Source organism: Bufo gargarizans, chromosome 4 (assembly GCF_014858855.1).
Source record: "Bufo gargarizans isolate SCDJY-AF-19 chromosome 4, ASM1485885v1, whole genome shotgun sequence".
Lineage (NCBI taxonomy): Eukaryota > Metazoa > Chordata > Amphibia > Anura > Bufonidae > Bufo > Bufo gargarizans.
In genome coordinates this window covers 397147496-397168273 of record NC_058083.1, presented here as the reverse complement: position 1 = coordinate 397168273, position 20778 = coordinate 397147496, and the positions used below count along the sequence as shown (strand labels likewise).

General features: G+C 43.2%; 1 protein-coding gene across 1 annotated transcript in view; it reads left to right on the top strand.

Moving 5' to 3' along the window:
- The first annotated feature begins 314 nt into the window (after positions 1-314).
- The window catches only part of LOC122935456 (proton-coupled folate transporter-like), a 668060-nt gene continuing 647596 nt past the window's right edge, over positions 315-20778 (top strand). The window contains exon 1 of the mRNA XM_044291222.1: positions 315-422. Within this exon, the coding sequence (XP_044147157.1) occupies positions 315-422 (108 nt within the window). The remainder of the gene's footprint in view (positions 423-20778) is intronic.

Here is a 20778-nt window from a genome sequence, read left to right as displayed (position 1 = left end):
TACAAGTCCCAGCTGTACAACGACACTGATGATACACACAGAATCTCCCCCCTACCTGTTTTTGTGCAATGCTCTGCAGAACTCCTCCAGTCCGTCAGCTGTGTGTCTGTAGGTTGAGGAGGGCAGATCCTGAGCATTTGTCTCTTCGTGCTCCTCAGGCTTGTGCAGGAAACATCATCAGAGCAGAGAGAAAAGCTGACATCAAAGGTGATGTGACCCTCAGTGAACTCTTATATTTGATTAGTTAGAAACAAAGGACACAAAAATTACTCAGACAACCCCTTTAATATTTGGAAGCTCCTGGGCAGCATACAATGTGTCACAGCTTACGATCAATAATCACTGTGGAGCCTGTCCTTTTTCTCTTTATGACTGGAATATTCCTGCAAACACCAGCCTATCAACAACTAATATTAAATAAGGTAAGATGAAGAAGGTTTCTTATCTTTTATAGCGCATGTGACTATGAGGTCATGTATGTGATATGTTATTCAATACTGTTTGTGTTTTTTCTTGTTTAATCTGCTACAAATGTAAACATGGTTTGATTACTTGTTAACATTTTTAATGCACACAAACCTGTTTAAAATCTGCATTACATCCTGAATAGAGTTGAGCGGACACCTGGAAGTTTGGGTTCGACGGGTTCGACCGAACTTCGCAAAAAAGAGTTGAGTTCGGGACCCAAACTTGACCCCGAACCCTAACCCCCATTGAAGTCAATGGGGACCCGAACTTTGGAGCACTAAAATGGCTTTGAAAAAGTCATGGAAAGGGCTAGAGGGCTGCAAAAGGAAGCAACATGTGGTTTAGAGCATGCAAAGTGCTCTGCAAACAAATGTGGATAGGGAAATGACTTAAAATAACATTAAAAAAAAAATCTTGATCTAGGAGGATGAGGTCCATATGGAGTAGGAGGTTGAGGAGGCACTGGATGTGGCAGTGTAGGTGGAAGTGGTGGTGGAGGAGGAGGAGGTAGCCAACACTAGTTTTTATTTTTGTATTTTATTATTATTATTTTTTTTTATTTTTTTTAAATTTGGATAAACCCCAAAACATTGGGAAATATAAAAAATAAAACAAAGACAAAGTGTGCTGGAGTACAACAATGGCTGAGGCCAGTATACATGTCTATTCTGCACAAGGTACGGACAAGTCCTGTTGGATCCCTGCCTGGTTTATTTTAATAAACGTGAGCTTGTCCAAATTGGCTGTGGACAGGCGGCTGCGCTTGTCTGTGATAACCCCCTCCTGCTGTGCTAAACAAACGTTCAGACAATACACTGGCTGCAGGGCAGGCCAGCACCTCCAAGGTGTAAAGGGAAAGCTCAGGCCATGTGCCCAATTTGGAGACCCAGAAGTTGAAGGGGGTAGACCCATCAGTCAGTACGTGTAGGCGTGTGCGCACATACTGCTCCACCATTTTGCACGTCCCCGTGACGTCCACAATCCAATTGGATATCTTCCCTATCAACTTTTTATGTTCTTTTATGCGCCTACCATGGTAATCACGGGTAAAGGGGAATCAGGGTTCCATGTCGGACAGGGAGCTTGAGAAAGGGATACCACATCCAATGGAGGTCAATGGCTGAAATCTGATTGGGTGGAGATGGTAGGACAAGTTATTAAAGCAGAAAAATCAAAGAAAGGCAGGAGGCGCGTGGCAATTACCCACTCCCGACTCGGGGAGGTAATGACAATAAATAACAATACAGGACTCTTAAGATGCCCTGTTATTGAAATAAGTAATAATAAATTAGTGGGAATGTCACTGTGGTATTTTGGATGAGGAAACGTTATACAGGAGAGGCCCTGATGCCACTTTGTTGAAATATAGATTACTTCTGTCTGATCGCACATCCCTGTGATGTCCACAATTTAATTGGATATCTTCCCTATCAACTTTTGATGTTCTTTTATGCGCCTACCATGGTAATCATGGGTAATGGGGAATCAGGGTTCCATGCCAGAGAGGGAGCCTAAGAAATGGATACCACATCCAAGGAAGGTCAATGGCTGAAATCTGATTGGGTGGAGATGGTGGGACAAGTTATTAAAGCTCAAGCATCAAAGGAAGGCAGGAGGCGCGCGGCAATTACCCAATCTTGACTCTGGGAGGTTGTGACGATAAATAACAATACAGGACTCTTAAGATGCACTGTTATTGGAATGAGTAATAGTGATGAGCGGCAGGGGCAATATTCAAATTTGTGATATTTTGTGAATATTTGGGCGAATATTAGCCATATATTCGCGAATTTGAGAATTCGTTATCTCCAGTCATTATTTTTCTTGCTCGCGGAAATCAGCAATTGAAAAATTTACATTATGAAAATTTGCATAGAAGTGGGATAGTAACGCTGAGAACAGCGTCATTGGAACTGGCCATGTTGGTGGAGTGCTAGAAACAGCGCAACAAGGCACACAGGTCTCACATGGAGGCCCACTCATTGGTGATGAAGTGGTGCTGTTCAGCAGAGCGACTCATCCGTGCGTGCTGCAGCTGAAATTCCACAATCGCCTGCTGCTGCTCGCACAGTCTGGCCAGCATGTGCAAGGTGGAGTTCCACTTTGTAGGCACGTCGCATATGAAGGCCGAAGTTACGCTGCAGCGCAGACAGGCAAGCACATCAGGGTGAAAACGACCAAAGCGCGCATAGACTGCCCGCACTTTCTGCAGCAGCTCTGACACATTGGGGTAATTTTTCAGGAATTTCTGCACCACCAAATTCAGCACATGCGCCAGGCAAGGGATGTGCGTCAAATCGGCTAGGCGCAGAGCTGCTACAAGATTTCACCCATTATTGCACACCACCAGGCCGGGCTTGAGGCTCGCTGGCACCAACCACTCATCGGTCTGTTGTTCTATGCCCGTCCACAGCTCCTGCGCGGTGTGGGGTTTGTCCCTCAAACAGATACGTTTTAAAACTGCCTGCTGTCGTTTACCCCTGGCTGTGCTGAAGTTGGTGGTGAAGGTGTTACACTGACCAGATGAGGAGGCGGTAGAGGATAAGGAAGCAGAGTAGGAGGAGGAAGCGCCAGGAGGCACCGAGAAACGCCCTGCAATCCTCGGTGGTGGAAGGGCATGAGCCAAACTGCTATCCGCCTCAGGCCCAGCCACCACTGCATTTACACAGTGTGCTGTTAGGGAGATATAACGTCCCTGACCATGCTTTCTGGTCCACGTATCCGTAGTTATGTAGACCTTGCCACAGATGACGTTGAACAGTGCACACCTGATTTTTTCCCCCCACTTGGTTGCGCAGGGCAGAGATGGCTCGCCTGAAAAAGTAGTGGTGGCTGGGCACAACGTACTGTGGGACAGCCACCGCCATCATATTCTTAAAACTGTCCGTGTCCACCAGACGGAATGACAGCATTTTGAAGACCAGGAATTTGGAAATGCTGGCATTCAGGGCGAGGGATCGCGGGTGGGTAGGGGAGTACTTCCTCTTTCGCTCCATTGTTTGGGAGATAGACAGCTGAATGCTTCCGTGGGACATTGTGGAGATGCTTGCACTTAGAAGCCTGGTCATGCAGGTTGTGCTCAGATTTAGAACGTTTATGCCTCGCTTCAGGCTCTGATTGCACAGCTTGCAAACCACTTGTATCTTGTCGTCAGCACATTGTCTGAAGAACTGCCAGGGAACTCTTTGGATCTGGTTTTGGTGTGCTCGGTCCCTTGGTGCGGTGGGCACTAGGAGACGTACTGTCTAGGGGAAAGCTGCTCTGCTTTTGCACCCTGCTCCCTCTTTTGCTGTGCTGGTGGCTCTGTGCAACCACCGCCTCTTCCTCCGAACTACACAGGTCACCCGCATGACCTTGATTCCATGTGGGGTTGAGGACCTCATCGTCCTCCACATCATCTTCCACCCAGTCTTCACCCCTGCCCTCCTTGTCAGTCTGCAGACTGCAGAAAGCCCCAGCAGTTGGCACCTGTGTTTCGTCATCATCTGAGACGTGTTGCGGTGGTTCTCTCATGTACTCATCCTGAAACATAAGTGATTGGGCATCGGTGCACTCAATTTATTCCACTTCTGGGGCAGGGCTATGTGGATGGCCCTGGGAAACCCTTCCAGCAGAGTCAGCAAAAAGCAAAAGAGACTGCTGCATGACTTTGGGTCTCAGACTGCTTGGCTGATTTTCAAGGGGGTGAGGTGAAATATTGATGGCCATGGGCTGCAGGTGCCAACTCTGATCTTTCAGCAGGGGACTGGGTAGGAGACAATGTGAAGGAACTGGAGGCACTCTCAGCCACCCAATCTACTATCGCCTGTACTTGTTCTGGCCTCACCATTCGTAGAGACACATTCGGCCCTACCAAATAACACTGCAGGTTCTGTCGCCTACTCGCACCTGAGGAAGGTGCTCGTCCTCTCTCTGCAACAGGAGCTGCACCAACACCAGCAGCACCACGACCAGGGCCATCTCCCTTGTTTGACGCTCTCCTCATTTTTTGCGGTCACCCACAGAAGTAACAGACGTTTTTACTAAATTAAGTTCCTTGTGAACATTGCAGAGCAGGGGTCTTTTGACGGCCAAAAAGGGTTAATGTCACCCAACAATGGAACAGACGAATTTTAGAAATTTAGGTCCCTGTCGCCTAGTCAGATCAGGGGTTTTTGGACAGGAAAAATGGGTTAATGTCACCCAACAATGGAACAGTCACATTGTTTTAAACGTGTTGCCCGGTCTGCTAAGCAGTGCAGGCACCAAAGGTACTTTATTGCAAAAAAAAAAAGTTTTTTCTCTTACACAAAATAAAAACAAATGGATTTAACTGTATTTCTTTAACTACCAGAAATGCAGCACAGGGAAAAAAGGTACTTTATTGCTCCCAAAGAAAAAGTGTTTTTTTTTTTAACCCTAAATGAAACAGATGGATTTAACTGAGATTATATTTCATGTGCTCACAGTACTGAGAAACATTGAAAGGAAGTAAAACTTCAAACTTAATTACGTGTACATAGGCCTTCATGAATAAATGAATGGTGACTGAAATGCTGGTCCTCACTATCACTATCACTATGATAGTCCAGCAATCACTAATCTATAGCAGCGTATAAAATAATCACTCTGCACTAGAGGTCCATACAATTTTCATGGACCTCCCACCTATACAGCGTATGAAATTCACAGCGCTGTAACATGAGGTCCCATAGCAACCAGCTGCTTTCTCTATTAAAACTTAGAAAACATACTTAATTATATTTCACTCTCACAGATGAAGCATAGTTTTTATTTTTTTACATAAAAAATGGTGGATATGTCACCCGTACAATGGCACAGATGGATTTGCTGAATTTATGTGCCTGCCTGTCACATATGCAGTGCAGGCCTCAGAGGTACTTTACAGCAAAAAATGTAAATATGTCACACCACAATGGAACATATGGATTTAACAGATTATTTTTTACTTTCAGAAATGCAGCACAGGGGTACTTTACAGAAAAGAATGGGGATATGTCCCCCCCTGGGTCCCTGAACTCACAGACGGTATTATTTTCCCTTCCCCTGGCACATATGCAGTGCAGGTGCACTTTAAAAATGGGTATATGTCAGCCACTGAACTATAAGAACAGGTATAAATGATTGTCCCTGGCACATATACAGTGCTGGTGCACTGCTTTTGCACGAAATGCCCGCCGTCGCCCACCTAACTAACAGACGGATTAAAACTTTTTTTCAGTCTCGCTGGCTCAGGGCATGGTACAAAAATGTTGCATTGCACCCCCAAAACAAAAATGCTGTAGATCGCTGACTTCACACCAAGTGCAGATATCAAAGTATTTCCTAATCTCTCCCTCACAGCAGCAGCATCCTATCCCTACAACTAGTAGGAGTGACGTGCGCCGCTACGTGACTCCAGATTATATAGAGGCTGGGTCACATGCTGCACTTGGCCAATCACAGCCGTGCCATTAGTAGGCATGGCTGTGATGGCTTCAAAGGGCACACTAGTTAAACACTTGTTGATTGGCTGCCCTGCAGCCTTTCAACAAGCGCCATTAAATCGCCGAACTTGAACCTGAACTTTTATGATCTGGACGGATCCATTTGCCTCCGCACAGCCAGGCGGACACCCGAACGCTGCAAGCAGCGTTAGGGTGTCCACCTGTTGAGCGGAGCAGAGGACAAACGGTGCCAGACTGATGCATTCTGAGCGGATCCGCATCCACTCAGAATGCATTAGGGCATTACGGATGCGTTCGGGGCCGCTTGTGAGCGCCTTCGAACGGAACTTGCAAGCGGAGCCCCGAATGCTAGTGTGAAAGTAGCCTAACATAGAAAGCATATCATAGTGGATTTGTATTGTGCAGTAGCAGTGGTGAGCGGTTCTGCAGCGATACTGCAGCTACACAGAGTGACAAACGCAATTAGAAAAAAATAATTATAATTGGTGTGATATACCAGTCTCCCCTTCAAAAAACTGATATAAGCGGGGTGTTATATACCAATAATATACTTTCTATATAGTGCATTTGGGTAGTGCAGCATTTGTTTGCGGTTTTGCTGCGTTCCCCTGCTACACACAGTGAAAAACAGTATTGAAAAAAATAATTATAACTGGTGTGCGTATGCGCGTACGCAAAATTTATATTGCCAATATTTTGCATTGAAATAAATAATGTATAGAGATCGCAAATTCGAATAATACATCTGGTATGTCACTGTCCACGTTGTGGAACTATTTGTGCACTTCTAGTAATTATTTCTTGGCTGCAAATATGACCTGAAGCTTTTTCAGGTTTGCCTGCAATTACAATGAATGGGACCAGCTGCAAACTTGCGGTTCACGAACATTTGAACGCGTTCGCGCAATCGCATTCGCGAACTGTCCCGGCAGATGTTCGTCCATCACTACCTATAACCAAGAAGGAAACAGTGGGACCTCACTATTAATAGCTTACAGTGCCCAACAGTGTCATAATTGGAGTTTACTAACAATTGCCCTCCACCAAGTCCCCTGACCGCTCAGAGGACTTCTCAATGTCAAATAGGTGGTCTGGTAATGCCTCCTATAGCCCTCTTAAATAGGGCAGAGTGTTGAAAAAGTGTAACCTAGCTAACCGCGCACACCTGTATAGCAAGGGTGCCGCTCCGACTCCATCCGGTCACATGGTGCGTTCCACCCATTACAACTTCCGGTGGATGGAATGCAATAACAGGAAGAATGTGTCGCATCGTCTCCCTTTCACGGTGAAGCGCATTTGCAAAGGTCCCCATCCAAGCCGGATAATATCTTTTGCCCTAAATGAGTGTACAATGTGAATATCTAACTCGTAGACAAAGCTCCTCAATGGGAAATACTGTCACAGAGCTATGTCAAACAGAGCCTATTTATGCATATAGCGAAGCAAGTGGATACATTAGATTTACTTATAATAAGGATGCTTTATCAACACTATTGGGAGACTGATTGAACAGTGTAACACTTGGCTAATGGAAAAGCCATTCTATTACACCTTGCTGCACTAATTGGGGTTAAAAATAATACTGCTGACTTTAGGTTGTTCACATTCTTTTATACATTCGGAAATTCTCTTAATCCTTGATTCTGTAATTGGGGTGAAATAGCGGCCTGACACTATTGCTATTTTACACTTAAAGTTGCTATTACAGTATAGTAGGTCTGACAGACAGGTGTCAGGGCCTTCCAAGGGTACAGGCAGTGGCCAAAATGTTTCTAGAGCTGTCAGAAGTAGCAACAGAAGAAGGATGGTGGCAGCAGCAGTTGCAGCAACAGGCCAGAGCTGCCAATGTCATTCAGCAGTTGTGTTTTGACCAGCAACCCAGCTGTCCTTGAAAGGTTGACTCCGTCTTCAATATCATCTCAACTGACATCAGACACCATCGGCCAGGAGTCGGTGGGTATCTCTGACACCACGCTTATTTGGCGTGGCCCAGGAACAAGTTCTGTGCCTCCATCTGTCCTAAACCTGCCTCTCTCATTTTCTGTTCCTTCTGTTCGGGAAGTATTGTATACTGTCGGCTATGCTCCACTTTAAAATGAGGACAAGCTTGAATATAGTCAACAATTACTGCCCAGCCAAGATTTGGAGTAGAGATTTGCTGCTTCCTCCTTTAGGCGGACTAGTTACAATGATGAGAGTCGTGTGCAAACAGGTATTGCAAGCGGTCAGGTACGTGGCCCTGAGACTAGTGAGGGTAACATCAGTGACGTGCAGACAGTAGTGGATGAAGATATAGCTGATCGCATGTGGGAGCCAGGTGAAGAGGTGGCTTTATCATCAGGGGGTGAGGGTGGCAGCATACATGTGAGACAACAAGATGCAAGTCTGGCCGTGAGCAGAGTGGCAGCAGTGTGAGTTCTGGAGCCAAACGTGCCCGGGGTAGACCGTTTAAAACTCAGGAGCATACCTGTCTGGAAACAATTAGCGGTGCATAGGTTCAAGGCCGGTGTCAGCACCCAGCATACCCGGGCAAGTGCCGGGGCCCCCAGCTCCTGCCAGCTCTCTGCCAGAGGCCAGAAGCAATGAGCGCTTCTATTGATCCAGATGGAAGTGCTCATTGCTAGAATGCAGGGAGGTGGGTCCTATCACTCATCGCTCAGCTCCCCATGCTCCCCCCCTTCAGGCCAGCCATGCTCTGAATGCAGTGGGGAGGCCGTGGGGGCTGTTGCTCCGGGCGTAAAATTGTAGGGGGCGCCAGGCAGTAAGCACTTCAATGAGGGCCACGGGAGCCTTCGGCTCCCGTCACCTCCGTTCTTCCTCATAAGCTTCAGGCTAGTGGCCTGAAGCATATGAGGCAGTAGAGCGACTGTAGTGAGTAGACTGGAGGTTGCTCCTAGGATGTATGATGTCGTGGAAGAGGCGGAGTCTCTTAATCCAGGGGGCGTGGCCTCAAAATTTGCAGGAGATTCTACAGAGCACATTGTTGGAGAGCGTAGCAGAGGCTGCAGGTCAGTGTATGGAAGTGAATATTGACTGGTTAGTTTACTTGGGGGGCTTTTTGCAGGGGCTGAAGGGAGGAAGAATAATCCTTGTACTGGAGACTGTATATTAAAGAGGTCTGAAGAGAAGGTAGTGGGGGTGATATTATTTACATGGGGCTGTATGCTGAGGGGCTTAAGGCAGGGGAGGTGATATTATTTTACATGGGACTGTATGCTGGAGGGGCTGAAGGCAGGAAGAGTGGTGAGTTTTACATGGGACTGTTTACAAGAAGGGCTGGAAGGCAGGGGGAGTGATGTATCTTATGGGATTGTATGCTGGAGGGGCTGAACGCCAGCGGCGAAGAGAGGAAGGGTGATATTATTTACATGGGCGGGGAGTAATGTATTTTACATGGGACTGTATGCTGGAGGGGCTAAGGCAGGAAGTGATGTGACTTACATGGGACTGTATGCTGGAAGGGCTGAAGGCAGGGGGGGGTTGTATCTTACATGGGACTGTATGCTGGAGGGGCTGAAGGCAGGAGAGTGATATATCTTATATTGGACTGTATGCTGGAGGAGCTGAAGGCAGGGGGAGTGATGCTTTTCATATGGGACTGTATGCTGGAGGAGCTGAAGGCAGGGGGGGTTGTATCTTACTTGGGACTATATGCTGGAGGAGCTGAAGGCAGGGGGAGTGATGTATTTTACATGGGAGTGTATGCTGGAGGAGCTGACGGCAGGGGGAGTAATGCATTTTACATGGGACTGTTTGCAAGAAAGGCTGGAAGGCAGGGGTGTGATGTGTCTTACATGGGATGGGATGCTGGAGGGTCTGAAGGAAGACGACAAAGAGAGGGAGCGTGATATTATTTACATGGGACTGTATGTTGGAGGGGCGGAAGGCAGGGAAGTGATGTGTCTTACATGGGACTATATGCTGGAGAGGCTGAAAGCAGGGGGAAGGCTGTATCTTACATGGGGCTGTATGCTGGAGGGGCTGAAGGGGAGCATAATTATTACTATAATATTACAGAGGAGGCCATTATAATATTAATAATACAGAGGGGCCAGTATATATTATAATTATACAGAGGGCATTATAGTTATGGGCACTACGGGGGTGTTATGGGCACTACGGGGGTCTGTTATCTGAGGATGATAGTAAAGTGAGAAATAAAAAAAAAACTGTGAAACTCTACAGAGACGAGATGCGGCTATGTCCGAATGAAGATGCTGAGGAAAGTCTACATCACAGGAGATGTTACTGGGTGTAACAGGTATGGTGCTGTATTCTAATGTATATTTCATAGTGAAGGGGGCACAGATAGGGCATTATAACTGTGAAAGGGGCACAGACGGCATAACTACTATGAGAAGGGCACAGAGAGGGCATAACTACTGTGAGAGGGCACAATGTGGGCATAACTACTGTGAGGGGGCACACTTCTGTGCAAAACTACTGTGAAGGTTGTACAATAAGGGCAATACTACTGTGAGTGGGTACAATATTTTTTTTTTAAAGTATTGGGCAGGGTGCCAGAGAAAGAACCTGCCCCGGGTTCCAAACACTGCAGGCACACCACTGAAGCAGGGAATTATTTGCTCCCCGCTCTGCAGCAGCAGCACAATGTCCTCACACATCGTCCTGCTGATCTGTGTAGGAGGAGGAGCAGGGCAGGCTGGGAATCAGCCTCTGCTCCTCCTACACAGCAGCGAGATATGTCACAGTATCCTGCTGCTGCTGATGGGGAGCGCAGATCATGGGAGGAGCCAGGTGATTGAGGCGAGGAGTATTTACACGCAGCTGTGTAACAGCTAATCTGTGAACAGATGTCAAAAGCTCACCTTTCCATATGCTGCGGGTCTGTGTGTGTGAGTTGGTGGGCCATTAGGGGAGTTTTTTAACTACTGGGTAATGCGTCTGTGTTGACTATGCTTATCATAGAAGAAACACTTTGGGATCTGTCTCCATGCAGCATTAACCCCTTAAGGACTCGGTCCTATTTCACCTTCTAGACTTGGCCATTTTCTGCAAATCTGACCAGTGTCACTTTAAGTTCTGATAACTTTAAAACACTTTGACTTATCCAGGCCATTCTGAGAATGTTTTTTCGTCACATATTGTACTTCATGACACTGGTAAAATGAAGTAAAAAAAAAAATCTTTTTTATTTGTCAAAAAAATACAAAATTTTCCAAAAATTTGTAAACAAATTGCAAATTTCCAAGTTTACATTTCTCTACTTCTATAATACATAGTAATACCTCCAAAATAGTTATTACTTTACATTCCTCATATGTCTACTTCATGTTTGGATCATTTTAGGAAAGATATTTTATTTTTTGGGGATGTTACAAGGCTTAGAAGTTTAGAAGCAAATCTTGAAATTTTTCAGAAATTTTCAAAAATCCAATTTTTAGGAACCAGTTCAGGTCTGAAGTCACTTTGCGAGGCTTACATAATAGAAACCACCAAAAAATGACCCCATTCTATAAACTACACCCCTCAAGGTATTTAAAACTGATTTTACAAACTTTCTCAACCCTTTAGGTGTTCCACAAGAATTAATGGAAAATAGAGATACAATTTCAAATCTTCACTTTTTTGGCAGATTTTCCATTTATTTTTATTTTTTCCAGTTACAAAGAAAGGGTTAACAGCCAAACCAAACTCAATATTTATGGCCCTGATTCTTTAGTTTACAGAAACACCCCATACGGGCACACGGCAGGGCGCAGAAGGAAAGGAATGCCATACGGTTTTTGGAAGGCAAGTTTTGCAGGACTGTTTTTTTTTAAACCATGTCCCATTTGAAGCCCCCCTGATGCACCCCTAGAGTAGAAACTCCAAAAAAGTTACCCCATTTCAGAAACTACGGGATAGGGTGGCAGTATTGTTGGTACTAGTTTAGGTTACATATGGTTGCTATATATTACACTTTTTGTAAGGCAAGGTAACAAGAAATAGCTGTTTTGGCACCGTTTTTATTTTTTGTTATTTACAACATTCATCTGACAGGTTATATCATGTGATATTTTTGTAGACCAGGTTGTCACGGACGCTGCAATACCTAATATGTATACTTTTTTTTATTTATGTAAGTGTTACACAATGATTTCATTTTGGAAGCAAAAAAAATCATGTTTTAGTGTTTCCATAGTCTGAGAGCCATAATTTTTTCCGTTTTTGGGCGATTACCTTGGGTAGGGTATGGTTTTTGCGGAATGAGATGATGGTTTTATTGGCACTATTTTGGGGTGCGTGTGAATTTTTGATCGCTTGCTATTACACTTTTTGTGATGTAAGGTTACAAAAAAATGGCTTTTTTAAACCGTTTTTATTTTTTTACGGTATTCACCTGAGGGATTAGTTCATGTGATATTTTTATAGAGCAAGTTATTACGGACACTGCAATACCTAATATGTATACTTTCTTTATATTTATGTAAGTTTTACACAATGATTTCATTTTTGAAGCAAAAAAAATCATGTTTTAGTGTTACCATAATCTGAGAGCCATAATTTTTTCAGTTTTTGGGAGATTATCTTAGGTAGGGTCTCATTTTTTGTGTGATGAGATGACGGTTTGATTGGCACTATTTTGGGGTGCATATGACTTTTTGATCGCTTGCTATTGCATTTTTTGTGATGTAAGATGACAAAAATGGTTTATTTAGCACAGTTTTTATTTTTTACAGTATTCATCTCAGGGGCTAGGTCATGTGATATTTTTATAGAGCCATTCGATATGCACGCGGCAATACTTAATATGTATACTTTTTTTATTTATGTAAGTTTTACACAATAACAGCTTTTTAAAAAAAAAAAATAATTATGTTTTATTGTCTCCATATTCTGAGCCATAGTTTTCTTATTTTTTGGGCGACTGTCTCAGGTAGGGGCTCATTTTTTGTGGGATGAGGTGACTGTTAGATTGGTACTATTTTGGTGGGTAAACGCCTTTTTGAGCGCTTGCTGTTGTACTTTTTGTGATGTAAGGTGACAAAAAAATTGTTTATTTAGCACAGTTTTTATTTTTTTATTTTTTACGGTGTTCATTTGAGGGGTTAGGTCATGTCATATGTTTACAGAGCCGGTCGATACGGACATGGCGATACCTAATATGTATACTTTTTTTTACCCCCCCCCCCCTATTTTTTACCAATTTTTTACCAATTTTGTTTTTAACTTTATTTGGGGAAAATGACGTTTTTGTTTATTTATTTATATTATTATTTTTTGGGGGGGAAAACTTTATTTTTTTAACTTTTTTAACTTTATTTTTTGTTCCACTTTGGGACTTGATCTTTTGGGGGTCTAATCCCCTTTACAATGCATTCCAATACTTCTGTATTGGAATGCATTGGCTGTATGAGTAATACTGTGTGTATTACTCATACAGCTTCCGGCCTGTAAGATCCAGGGGGCTGGATCTCACAGGCTCGTCACCGGAAGGCAGCGCGATGCCTTCCTTAGACATCGTGCTGCCTTACATGCCATAGGGTCCCCCCTACAGCCGCATGGGGACCCGATGGCACCGCCGCCCGCCGCTGCCGCACCATGTAAAAGCCGCAAACCACAGGTCTGAATTGACCTGCGGTTTGCTGCGATTACCGACACGGGGGGTCACGGGACCCCCCACCGGCGTTGTGACAGGATGCCTGCTGAATGATTTCAGTGGACATCCTGTTCAGATTAACCCCCGCCGCGCCACAATCGGGTTTTAAAGTTAGGACGTATTGGTACACCCTAGGTCCTTAAGGACTCGGGAAACAGGGCGTACCGGTACGCCCTAAGTCCCTAAGGGGTTAAAAAGCATTGTCTCCATTGAGGCAAAATTTATTTCACCTGAAGTCGCTTGAGACTTCGGCAAACAAATTCGGTATTCTGTTCTACATCTTTAAAGACATTTAAAATTTGGAATCCGAGTACCGAATTCTTTCATCGAAGCCTCACGTGAATTCAGGTGAAATGTATTTTGCTTCAACAGAGGCAATACATTTTAAAGAGACCTATCTCCATACAGCAATTAAACAAAGTGTTAGATCGAATCGTCTTCAGGTGTATGAATTAAAGTTCGATTTGCACAGCACATGTATAAATAATAATAGTATATTCTGCTTTATATTTTCATTTATGGCAGTCTATGACAGATGCAGCTACTCGTGTATAGAGTTGCATACATACGGTCGAGATGTACTGCTGGAAATACTGTTTCAAGTGGTTCCAGAAAACAGACAACAGAAACGGCTACCTGGAAAAAAAATGCTTCAGATAACTGGAGTCAAAGAAGCACCATTTTTGCAACATTTTGGGCCTGATTTGTCCTAAATTAGGGGCAGCATCTGGCAGTCTGTGTGCTTGAACTGAGATCTGAGATAGAATTCAAAGTTCTTCTGTGCCAGAAAACCTTTTGGGAAAGTGGTGAGGCTGGCAGAGTAATGGCACTTGCAAAAAAAGTTTTGCACAAGTGCCATTGAAAAAGTTGCAAAGGTGCAGGTTGTCATGACACTAAAAGTGGTATACTTAAATAATGCATTTGGCCCTTTGTGTTTAAAAATCATGCCAAATGTATCAAACACAAAGCATTCAACTTATTTGATGCAAAAAGTGCCATCGCAGGCTCAGAGCTGACTTAAAAAATTCCAATAATAAATTTTCCCTCGGAAAGTTAACTAATGAGCTACTGTAATTTCACTCTTGCATTATGACTTTTACCTTCACAGTTTTGTACAGATAAAGCACAATAAAGCTTTCTGGGACCTACGCCGTACGTGTACAGCAAATGAACAGTATGTAAACGTGGTACCCACTCAGAAGCTGAGCAGGCACCATAGCCCCAGGTGCCTGTTCTTTTGTACAGCAGGCATCTGGAGCTAATGTCTGTTATCAGTGATAATGCTCATCGCAAATATTTAACCTCTCAGTTGCCATTGTCAACTGTGACCACAGCATCCAAGAGGCTTTTCCGAAAGAGGGCAATGCTCCCAGGGCCTACACTGCCTCCAAACACTGAGTTTGGGGGAACCGTTCATATGCCTTGGTAGCTTTCAGACTGTTAGAGGCTCTGAGGCCTTTCCACAGTGATATTTCTATGGAGCCCTCTATTGGAACCCCTTGAATCTCCCATAGACTGCAATAGTAATTTAATTTGATCACTCCTCTTTCCCCATATTAAAAATAAATAATAAGAATATCCGTACTATATAAAATATACTAAAATATTTACCTCTCAAAAAATGTATAAAAATGATCAAATAAATGAATAAAAAGTAATGCATACTAAAAGTGTATTTTTTAAAACTACAGACCACAACTAGAAAGTAAAACTTGCCCTGCAAAAAAACAACCCCTAATATGTCTATACGGAGGGAAAAATAAAAAAGTTAAGGCCTTGGGAAGGCATAGAGTAAAACACCTACTGTAAAAGCACATATGGAAAATAGCAAGGTCCTGAAGGGGTTAAACCAAATGTTTCACCCCTACAAACCTCACTGCTAAAAATGTACTTTGGTAATGTCCATATAAATATTCATATGTGGTAATTAGATTGTCCCATAAGCCATCTTTTTTGCAATCTGAATAGCCCAAAGATAATTTTACTATAATTACATCTACATTATTTCACCCTTATACGCATTTATAATATAATATATAATAATATCATAATTTTGGGTCTCTTGATGTTTAATATGAGGCCTTGTAAGTTTTAAAATGACATGCAATACAGGTCCTTCTCAAAAAATTAGCATATTGTGATAAAGTTCATTATTTTCTGTAATGTACTGATAAACATTAGACTTTCATATATTTTAGATTCATTACACACCAACTGAAGTAGTTCAAGCCTTTTATTGTTTTAATATTGATGATTTTGGCATACAGCTCATGAAAACCCAAATTTCCTATTTCAAAAAATTAGCATATTTCATCCGACCAATAAAATAAAAGTGTTTTTAATACAAAAGAAGTCAACCTTCAAATAATTATGTTCAGTTATGCCCTCAATACTTGGTCGGGAATCCTTTTGCAGAAATGACTGCATCAATGCGGCGTGGCATGGAGGCATCAGCCTGTGGCACTGCTGAGGTGTTATGGAGGCCCAGGATGCTTCGATAGCGGCCTTAAGCTCATCCAGAGTGTTGGGTCTTGCGTCTCTCAACTTTCTCTTCCCAATATCCCACAGATTCTCTATGGGGTTCAGGTCAGGAGAGTTGGCAGGCCAATTGAGCCCAGTAATACCATGGTCAGTAAACCAGTTACCAGTGGTTTTGGCACTGTGAGCAGGTGCCAGGTCGTGCTGAAAAATGAAATCTTCATCTCCATAAAGCTTTTCAGCAGATGGAAGCATGAAGTGCTCCAAAATCTCCTGATAGCTAGCTGCATTGACCCTGCCCTTGATAAAACACAGTGGACCAGCACCAGCAGCTGACATGGCACCCCAGACCATCACTGACTGTGGGTACTTGACACTGGACTTCAGGCATTTTGGCATTTCCCTCTCCCCAGTCTTCCTCCAGACTCTGGCACCTTGATTTCCGAATGACATGCAACAGTCCAGTGCTGCTTCTCTGTAGCCCAGGTCAGGCGCTTCTGCCGCTGTTTCTGGTTCAAAAGTGGCTTGACCTGGGGAATGTGGCACCTGTAGCCCATTTCCTGCACACGCCTGTACACGGTGGCTCTGGATGTTTCTACTCCAGACTCAGTCCACTGCTTCCGCAGGTCCCCCAAGGTCTGGAATCGGTCCTTCTCCACAATCTTCCTCAGGGTCCGGTCACCTCTTCTCGTTGTGCAGCGTTTTCTGCCACACTTTTTCCTTCCCACAGACTTCCCACTGAGGGGCCTTGATACAGCGCTCTGGGAACAGCCTATTCCTTCAGACATGTCTTTCTGTGTCTTACCCTCTTGCTTGAGGGTGTCAATGATGGCCTTCTGGACAGCAGTCAGGTTGGCAGTCTTACCCATGATTACGGTTTTGAGTAATGAACCAGGCTGGGAGTTTTTAAAAGCCTCAGGAATCTTTTGCAGGTGTTTAGATTTAATTAGTTGATTCAGATGATTAGGTTAATAGCTCGTTTAGAGAACCTTTTCATGATATGCTAATTTTTTGAGATAGGAATTTTGGGTTTTCATGAGCTGTATGCCAAAATCATCAATATTAAAACAATAAAAGGGTTGAACTACTTCAGTTGGTGTGTAATGAATCTAAAATATATGAAAGTCTAATGTTTATCAGTACATTACAGAAAATAATGAACTTTATCACAATATGCTAATTTTTTGAGAAGGACCTGTACATGTGGTGGTGTAAAATAAACCAGAATGTCAGCTGAGCTAATGATTGCAGTAACAGGATCTTGCTCGAAATTCTAAATACCTGTAGTTTAAAAAGAGCTTTAGAGCTGTCTTTTTGTACAAGGTACAGTGTTACAAAGTAATGCAACTCAATAACCCCATCAATATTAAGTCAGGATAAAAAATGTGTTAATGCTATTAAAGAAACCAACCTTCTTGAAAGGAAAACAGCATGAAATTATTCCCTCTTGTCAAAATCAATACACTGAGTGTCACAGCTATTAAGCCAATATCCATAACTGCTACAGATCGAAAAACAAGTCATTATCAACTAATCATGCATAAAGTGGAATGGGATTGTGTACAAAGGATGTTGGAACCTAACTGTAATGAAGTATCTATATTAGCCACATAACCATGGCTGTAGTTACAGTTTGTGCTGCTCTAGGCAATGAGACTAGACCTGCTCTCATGTGTATTCATGCTTATACCCCACCTCCATTATCAGCTTTTTTGATTATTCATTGGAATATTCACATTCAAATCACATTATTATGACCACGAGCTAATATCCAGAGTGACCACAGTGTGCAACACGGACAGCAGCTAAACACGCTTAAAGTGACTCAATAAGGTCCTGGTAGGTCATCAAAGGAGAGCCATGCTGACTACAGTGGATACTACAAATGCCAATAAGGGCATTAAGGAGGATCCATAAAGTGAACGCGAGGATTAGTGTTGAGAAAATCAAAGTCCACTAAGTGGACTTAAATATGAATTTCAGGGAAAATTTTATTCACTGGGAAGCTGGATTTTTTTGTGCTTCATGGTAGCAAATCGATTTTCCCTGAATAGAGGTAAAAAGTAAAACAAAAAAAAATCATACTCGCCTCATCCATTTGATCGAGACGAGCTGCCTGCCGTCATCTTGATTGAAGAGCTTGCACAAAATCCCATATGGGGTGACATATGATGTCACCACGCCGGGCAACGTGATGACATCATCATGGGCCGTGTGAGATTTCAATCAAGATGGCGGAGGCCGGCTCGTCATGATCTAATGGATGAGGTAAATATGATTTAATTAATTCATTTTTTAAAAATTTTACTCTCTGTTATTACTGTCAGATGCTGCCATCAGCAATGAATGCGGCAGGTGAGGGGTACAATGACTGGAAGTGGCAAAATCGCCAGCAATGGTTTATGCAGCGCATTTGTTCTCTGATATTTGTAGTCTGACACACCAATATCCATCCATTTCATGAAGCAGAAAACATGATTCATCCAATTCCGACACTGCCACAAAAATAGCTTTTCTGCTAATGCTACTTTGTTAGCAGTGGTGCAGTGACCATCTGTCTGCTTAGGAGCCCCATTGTCATGCTTTAGTGTGGGAGGGGAACCCTACACCAAACATAGGAGGGAAAGTGGAAAGGAAATAAGGCCTGAAAACATGGGAAGGAAGATGGACACCTCCTAGGGAAAACCCTAACCAAAGCCCTGACTGGCTACCAGTATGAACAGACCCCAAAGGTAGGTGAGTTCATACACAGGGATACCTAAAGTTTTATCTAACCCTAAAGGACCCTGGTACTAATGACAGGAATGAGACAACCTGTTCCTCCAAAAGGAAGGATGAACGAGAATCTCCCTAAGGCCTAATACAAAATGACAAGGAAAGGCAACACACAGAAAAGCCAAAATGCAAAGGGAAAGGTAACACTTAACTACCAAGAAGCTATGGCAGCACCAGGAACTCAGCCGAGATCCAATCACCAGCTATCCACAGGTCCAACTGAAGCTATAAACCGCACAGCATTGTGGGAGAAACAACTATAAATAGGGAAAGTTAAATGACCACAATAGCAAAACGTTAAGGTTAAGTCTGTGGCCAGTACCAGAAACAATACAGTCGCCTATTGATCCACAAGGTAAACATGTCAAATCAAACCACGTGTTGCCAGTCTCACAGATCTCCTGTCACTCACTGTTGCAGGGATGTCCGTATGTTTCAGTACGTTCGTGACACCCATACATAGTAGGGTTCAATGAACTGTTGTTTTAGACACATGTCTGGTAGCCCCCACGTTCATTTTGGCTGTGGGCTGCTCCACTGTAGTGTTGATATGCCCTAGTGCACCTTTATATCAAACATTCTTCTCTCACATCAATGACACATGGAGCTCCACAGTTTTTGCATTGCTTATTTGCAATGGTGCTTTTTGTCCACTCATGATACACATGACATTTATCACAGCAGCACACAAACCGTTCACAACCTGCGCAGTTTCAGAAATACTAACGCCCGAAAGCCAATAATCATCACTTTTTGCAATTCTATTATATCACCAATTTTTTTTACAGCAACTAGGGATATGTGAGCAGACAGCCTATCGAACATCTTGCATACACACCAAGCCAGCTCATGACATGTGACTTCCACCAAGAGCAAGACGCTGTCAACATCGAAAGTAGGAAGTGGTCATAATAATGTGACTGTGTACCATTCCCTAATGTATGTGCTTGAACTTAGACAGAACTCTAGACTAGAGTTCTAGCAGGTTTAAATAATGGACAGGATGTAATTTATTATTATTAACACCATGTAGGTTTATGACCACTAGTAAGTTACATTTAAGTTTGTTGCTGTTAAGAAACACTTAAAAATATATTCTATTGATGTTTGAATGATAACATATCTGTGAGCTCTTGAGGTTGACTTCCACCTCAGGTGTTTCCTATTTTTCGAACAATGAGATGCCAGCCCCTGAATGGTTGGTTAACTCTCACCTGATTAATGATTTGTCAGTCTCTAACTGGTCGGTCCATTTCCAAACATGTATTTTAATCATAACTGTGTGTGATTTTTTAAATTCTTTTGACAAAGGGCTAATGTTGCCCAAAACGCGTCAAGGAAAGGGCGTTTTTATTGCATGAGTATGTTTAAATAAAATCTCCAGTTTGAAGAATGGCAGTTCTGAATTTTGTATATCTAAAGCAGGGTTAGGTTATAAAAAAATATCCAAAGCTCTGAACATCTCACGGAGCACTGTTCAAGCCATCATCTGAAAATTGGAGGAGTATGGCATAACTGCAAGCCTACCAAGACATGGTCGTCCACCTAAACTGACAGCCCAGGCAAGGAGACCACTAATTAGTCAAGCAGCCAAGAGGCCCATGGTCAATCTGGAGAAACTATAGAGATCCACTGCTCAGGTGGGAGAATCTGTCCACAGGACAACTATTAGTCATTTACTCCACAAATCAGGCCTTTATGGAGTGGCAAGAAAGCAAGCCATGAGAAGTTCTGTTTGAAGTTTTCCACAATCCATGTAGGGAACACAGCAATCATTTGGAAAAAGTTGCTCAGGTTAAATGAGATCAAAGTGAACTTTTTGGCCTAAATGCAAAATGCTTTGTGTGGCAGAAAACTAACAAAGCACATCACCCTGTACATACCATTTCCACGTGAAACATGATGGTGGCAGCATCATACTGTGGGGATGCTTTTCTTTAGCAGGGACAGGGAAGCTGGTCTGAGTTGATGTGAATATGGATGGCGCTATATACAAGGCTGGAGAAA